The 7,045-nt window shown below is 41.6% G+C and overlaps 1 protein-coding gene across 1 annotated transcript; it reads right to left on the bottom strand.

Moving 5' to 3' along the window:
• Positions 1–2,373: 2,373 nt before the first annotated feature.
• LOC134881081 (uncharacterized) lies at positions 2,374–6,879 on the bottom strand. Its single transcript, XM_063908210.1, has one exon. It carries the CDS (start codon positions 6,715–6,717, stop codon positions 6,091–6,093), a length of 627 nt encoding a protein of 208 aa, XP_063764280.1. The 5' UTR covers positions 6,718–6,879; the 3' UTR covers positions 2,374–6,090.
• Positions 6,880–7,045: the final 166 nt, after the last annotated feature.

The following is a 7,045-nucleotide window of genomic DNA, read 5'->3' as shown; positions in this document are numbered from 1 at the left end:
CCAATTGTGCAAGTTCTCCCATTTAACAAGATGAGAGGCCTGTTATTTTTATCATAGGTATATCTCAACTATGAGAGACAAAATGAGAAAAGAAAATCCAGGAAATCACATTGTAGGATTTTTAAAGAATTTATTTTCAAATGATTGTGGAAAATAAGTATTTGGTCAATAACAAAAGTTCATCTCAATACTTTGTTATATACCCTTTGTTGGCAATGACAGAGGTCAAATTTTTTCTGTAAGTCTTCACAAGGTTTTCACACACTGTTGCTGGTATTTTGGCCCATTCCTCCATGCAGATCTCCTCTAAAGCAGTGATGTTTTGGGGCTGTCGCTGGGCAACACGGACTTTCAACTCCCTCCAAAGATTTTCTATGGGGTTGAGATCTGGAGACTGGCTAGGCCACTCCAGGACCTTGAAATGCTTCTTACGAAGCCACTCCTTCGTTGCCCTGGCGGTGTGTTTGGGATCATTGTCATGCTGAAAGACCCAGCCACGCTTCATCTTCAGTGCCCTCACTGATGGAAGGAGGTTTTCACTCAAAATCTCACGATACATGGCCCCATTCATTCTTTCCTTTACACGGATCAGTCGTCCTGGTCCCTTTGCAGAAAAACAGCCCCAAAGCCTGATGTTTCCACCCCCATGCTTCACAGTAGGTATGGTGTTCTTTGGATGCAACTCTGCATTCTTTCTCCTCCAAACACGACGAGTTGAGTTTTTACCAAAAAGTTCTATTTTGGTTTCTTCTGACCATAGGACATTCTCCCAATCCTCTTCTGGATCATCCAAATGCCCTCTAGCAAACTTCAGACGGGCCTGGACATGTACTGGCTTAAGCAGGGGGACACGTCTGGAACTGCAGGATTTAAATCCCTGGCGGCGTAGTGTGTTACTGATGGTAGCCTCTGTTACTTTGGTCCCAGCTCTCTGCAGGTCATTCACTAGGTCCCCCCGTGTGGTACTGGGATTTTTGCTCACCGTTCTTGTGATCATTTTGACCCCACGGGGTGAGATCTTGCGTGGAGCCCCAGATCGAGGGAGACTAGCAGTGGTCTTGTATGTCTTCCATTTTCTAATAATTGCTCCCACAGTTGATTTCTTCACACCAAGCTGCTTACCTATTGCAGATTCAGTTTTCCCAGCCTGGTGCAGGTCTACAATTTTGTCTCTGGTCTCCTTTGACAGCTCTTTGGTCTTGGCCATAGTGGAGTTTGGAGTATGACTGTTTGAGGTTGTGGACAGGTGTCTTTTATACTGATAACGAGTTCAAAAAGGTGCCATTAATACAGGTAACGAGTGAAGGACAGAGGAGCCTCTTAAAGAAGAAGTTACAGGCCTGTGAGAGCCAGAAATCTTGCTTGTTTGTAGGTGACCAAATACTTATTTTACCGAGGAATTTACCAATTAATTCATTAAAAATCCTACAATGTGATTTCCTGGATTTTTTTTCTCATTCTGTCTCTCATAGTTGAGGTATACCTATGATACAAATTACAGGCCTCTCTCATCTTTTTAAATGGGAGAACTTGCACAATTGGTGGCTGACTAAATACTTTTTTGCCCCACTGTACCATAATATACTATACTATGTGGTTTAGATTTATTTTTTTACATACTATACTATTAAATTTATTTGCTGAAATTGACGTTGCTATACTATAGAGGTCTTTTCAAGTTGTTATACTATTACTTTTCTTTGCTTGCGCTGATATTTTTGACATATTATACAATGCCTATACTTCAGCATATGAACTCTTTGAACTTAAATTATTTAAAAAACCCCTTAAGTATATCAAGTTTGCATGCATGAGGGTCTGTAATCCCTGAATATCAAACATAATACTGGATGTTTTACTTTCTAATACCCTAGATATCCCGGTCTGCCAGGTTAAAAGCCATCTACATGCGTAATGCCTTTCATTAAGTGAGCAAAACATCAGCTTAATGGCTCGCAATAATGAGCACTTGGAAGTGGGATATGTTTCCAGTAATTCTACCCTTTTCCATCTGAGCACAGGGTTATCTAACTTCCATTTAACAAAATAATCAGCTCTGATGGACAAGCAAATAACCTGAATGCATTTGCCTGATACAGCTTTTTCACAGCATCTTGTTACGTCACGTAGTATTTTCTGCTGAGCCGACACTGCTGTGCGCTGCTTCAATGTGACCCCGATGCTCCCTAAACCTCTCACACAACTGCAAAAGATATCATATTAACAGATCTGGCCTGAAACACTTTGTGAAAGCAGTTTCCAGCAGAATGTGAACGGGGGACATAAGCATACTCGTGATTTTTTGACACAGACACATGAAAAAGACAACAACATTTGAGTTAATTTGTCAATTTATTCTAATAATTCAGCCTATTTTACAAAACCTGATAATAGTCATAATGAAATCTATCATTTCATAATTACTGGTGGTGTAGATTGTAGCTCTGTGCTCAAGTAAATAAACTCAAGTGGCAGCAAGTTTAAGCATTAAACATAGCAGAACATTCACTCTTTCACTGTGCAGCAGAAAGCAAAAGCCTTTTAAGAAGCAGTGCCAGTACATAACAAATGTTTGGGGTCAACTGACTTCCAAAACAGCTGTGTTTTAAATTACATTTAAAAAGTCGATTTTCCTTCCTGTGATGGGGTTTTAAAACCGTGAATCTGTCATAAATTATGGAAGGAAAGCTTTGCAATTAGGGTAATAGCTGTTGCAAATCAAATTGACTCCAAACATTTGCACGCAAGTAAAATTGTACTTAACATTCATAAATTAGAATATACATCTGTCAATCAAAAATATATATTATAATAATTAGGTGTAAATAAAGGAAATAAACACCACATCTGAGGAAAATAAAGTTTTTAGCTTATTTCACTACAGCGTAAAAACAAACCACTTAAATGAACACAAAAAATGAACAAAATGATTGATAAATAAATAAGCATCAGTTTAAGTCTTATTGGACCTGTGCTTGGCCAACACGTGTCGGTAAAGGGCTGAGAGCTGTAATTGTAGTTGGTCGCTGTTTCCAGTTTATTTGGGTTAAAATCTCATGTATCAAAAGTCTTTTCCACGGCCCAAAATGAATACAAGAAGATTTATTGCCAACCACAGGTTCAACAAAGATAGATCTATGTGATTATACTGTATATTCAGTGTTAAGGAAAAAATACACTTCAGTTACAATTACATTCATTCTGCAAGTGGGCCCAGAGATCTTTGGGAGACGTAATGTTCTTTTTCATTAATAGAAAAACACAAAAGGTCCCGTCGCACAACAGTGTACGAGTTGTTTTTTTATTCTGTCCAGGTGTTGAGGTCTGTGATGGTCATGAGTTTGGCTGTTTACCATCGCCATCGTCTCCAGTATTATCACTGCCAATGCACAACATCGCATAAGGCTTTTAAAAAGAAATATATAGGCCAGCTGTATATTCAATAATAAGCTATTTACATAGGACCATGAATACATGTTTAAGGCCTATTAGACCCTTTTCTTCTGCACAAGGTCTCTGCAGGCAACTGCCCTGGCTGAATATAGTTTGGTATAGATGTGCACAAAGATGGCAAGCAGTACTTCTCCCCATGGTTGTCCGGAATGCTTAAATAGTGTGTCAACATTCAAAGATAAGATCATCATGGCTGTCAGAAGTCTGAAAGCTGAAAACATCAACAGAAACCTTTAATATGTAACGTTTTCTTTGCTTAAAGGTTTAGTCCAGTAATATAGCACTGCACTTCTTTTGAGTCAGTGATTCCAGAGGGACAGATTTTGAGTCAGAGAGGAACTGTTGCACCCTCAAATGGATGTAGGATTGGATATATGCAGCCCTAAATGTAGGATCCAGAAATGCTCCTTTCTTTAGACCTCCAAGCCTTGATTCTGTATCAAGGTTTGGAGGTCTGATTCAAATAAGATAACAAAATTAATTAAAAAAAAAACCCAAGCTAAGATTTTTTTCAAGATGTGCCCTACTGATTACAATTTCATTTTTCAAAGTGCCACTTCAACTTAGCTGCCAACTAACTTGGACAAAAGAACATTTTAAGCCCTTACTGTATAATCAATATTTGAAAATAAAAAACAACAATATAATGAATTAATAAAAAATAACTAAAGTTATCTGTAAATTAATTCTCTTGGTCTGACAGCATCCTACATTAAACTCTAGTTTCACATGCAAAGCTTGTTCTCCTCTCAATTTGCCTGCATGGTCTACGATACAGGCAACATGTTCTCAGAGCAATATATCAAGGTCTTTTCCTTCCACCATTGACAAAGACAAAGCCATTTCCAATGCATCTCAAGTGATGCTGCAGTAACATGTCCCAATCATGCGTGTCCTTGCAACTAGGGAGCAATTAAGACTAGAATATCTAAGTGCACCTGATGACTTTAATGAAACCTAAGCAATTATGCAGTCAAACCATGTGCCTCTCTCGTAAACAGCCTTTCTTTGTTCTTCGGTGAGGTCATTTATGATAGGAGGACAAACAAAGCACCAACAGGGATTCTGCGTTTGCAAAGATCCCTTTTCATTCTTTGAAAAAACAGCAGTTATAGAAGGATACCAACTTGCACTTACATTCCTAAAATGCTTTTTCCCCTCAATAAATTATATGCTGAGATTGAATTACTGCCTTTCTGCCATAACCTTCAAATTCCAAAAATAGATATCCCTGGAGTATTGGCTGTGCAAGGGATTGGTGGAGTAGCCGAATACAACAGATACTTAGATAACAATACTTAGTCACTGCTAATCCGAAGAGAGAACACATTTGAAGATTTAGGCCAAAAAAAAAAAAGAGTAGGATCTATAGTAGAATGTAGGTCAAACTGCATATGGGACAAAGACACTGCTGCACAGGTGAAGGATCACACATCTACAATGACTGATTGACACATCAAATAAACCAAACACACTTTACATTCAAACCCTGAATGAGGACAATACTGTCTAACTTCACTATACGCCACAAAAAATGCTGATTATCATACTAGTGAAGCTGTTATTGTGCAAACTATATCACTTTACTACACAAATTAACAATTCCATAGATACAACCAGCAAACAGTGATGGCCTATCTTGGCTTTCCTCTCTAATACGTACATGCATGGCTTATCTTTAACCCTTATCATGGAATAAATGAGAAGGTTGCAGCAAAAAATATTATTTCCTAAATCGCTCCGCTGCCCTCTAAAGCTGCCTTATATTGTTGTAGTTACAGTGCTCCGCTGATACATTCTGCATTTTTTGTAGAGGCGGATTTAAGATGGAGAGATGAGTGGTTGCTAGGTGACCGGATAAAAGAGGCGACAGGTGGAATCGTCCCAGCTTGAACTAGCTTGTGTTTCTTGCTTTCCCTCGATAATGCTGCCAAAAACAAGGGTTGTGGTAATGGATGAGTGGTCACGGAGAAGCCAAGGCACATATTCTGTGTAGGTCTCAGCCATCTGAATTCCACACTTTCTCATTTCCTGTCACTTCGCTGCATCCTTGGTTTTATGTAACAGTGCAGCAATCCATATGAAAGCATCACCTTCGATTCTCTTCCACTGCCCTACCCTTTCTCTTTACATGCTGGAGAGGCGGATTGTTCAGAGCTTTCTGCTGTCTCTTTTCTTTCCCTCTTACCCCCCTCTTCTGATAAGGTTAACATTACATAACAGTAGTGTAATCCTGTTTGGAGTTTCATTCATTGCTGCATAAGTTAAGAGACATACAGAAGAGCTCTTGTTACCTCACAGGCGATTCTTAACCTTTTCCTCCGCATCACCTGAAAAATGACTCATCCATGCACCATGGACTCTGCATCAACACACAATCTTTCCTATGCAAGAGCAACAACACATTGAACTGCACAAAGCAAAGCATCTTTGAAAAACATGGTGCTCCTTACAAGCATTTGTGATTATTTTAGGCACTCTAAAGACCTGGAGGACCAGCCTCAGGATACAAGAGCAGAGAGGTGGAAACTGGAGAGCAGCCGTGTCTATTAAAGATAGCTAAAGATTGGAGGTCTATCCCCCATTTATGTAAAGCACAATTCTAAAGCGATGGTGGAAAAGCAAGTCTCTATTGTCCTATTTGAGCTTCACAGGCCAGGGGAGGCACGTGCGGAGTCCCAGCATGGAGGCGAAAACGATTGTGGGTCGATGTTTCTTGAACCTCAGGCCTTTCTTTAGCCGTTGGCTGTTCTCTACCACGTACAGCTCCCCCTGCTGGGCTGCAGTGGATATGCGCGACACCACCTCCCCGTGAATCACAACCTCCTCCTCCGAGCGCACAAACATCTCCCTGAGCTCCTCCAGCCGTCGCTCCATCTCTCTGATGACGCGTTGACGCTCCTCGACCTCCAACAGGCGCCGCCGAGCTGCCTCAAACTCCATGCTGGAGCTAGGGGTGACCAGCTTGGATGAGGGGGCCGTGGCAGAGGTGGACGGGGGCTCAGAACCGTTCAGCAGAGTCACCCTCCGGAAATCTCCCATGGAAATGGAGCGCCTGGTGGCTGGAGAGGCCAGGGCCAGGAGAGCAGAGGCAGATGTAGAAGGTGGCATGGCTAAAGGAGGAAGAGGGGGAGAAGATGATGATGGAGAAGGTGAATCCGGTGGTTGGATCTCAGGATGTGGATCCTTGTTTTTAATTGCTGCTGCCATGTCCTCTGTTGAGTCCTCATCATGCCTGCCTGTGTTTCTTTGTCGTCTGTTCATGGCCACTGTTTATCTCTCCCCACGCTGCTGCCGTCCTTGTTGTTGATGTCTTTCCCCTGTGTTCCTGTGTCAGAGCAGAGAGCAGCAGAGCAGAGAGTGCGTAGATGTGCCGTGATCCAGCCTTGGAACAGCTCCATTAATAAGAGATCGGAGCCAGGCTAGTGCCGTCCCTGCATCTGAGTGGTTGTGCTGGGGAGGAGCCTCCTGGCAGCTCATTGGCTGCTGAACTCATGAGCATGTCTGCTGATGATTGGGCAACCGGCCTCTGTGCTGCTGATGCTGGCAGTCTTGTTTCGTCGTCGTCATCTGGTGCTCTGCACAGTGAGGC

This window comes from Eleginops maclovinus, chromosome 19 (genome assembly GCF_036324505.1).
Source record: "Eleginops maclovinus isolate JMC-PN-2008 ecotype Puerto Natales chromosome 19, JC_Emac_rtc_rv5, whole genome shotgun sequence".
NCBI classification, from domain to species: domain Eukaryota; kingdom Metazoa; phylum Chordata; class Actinopteri; order Perciformes; family Eleginopidae; genus Eleginops; species Eleginops maclovinus.
This window is presented reverse-complemented; position numbering and strand designations above follow the sequence as displayed.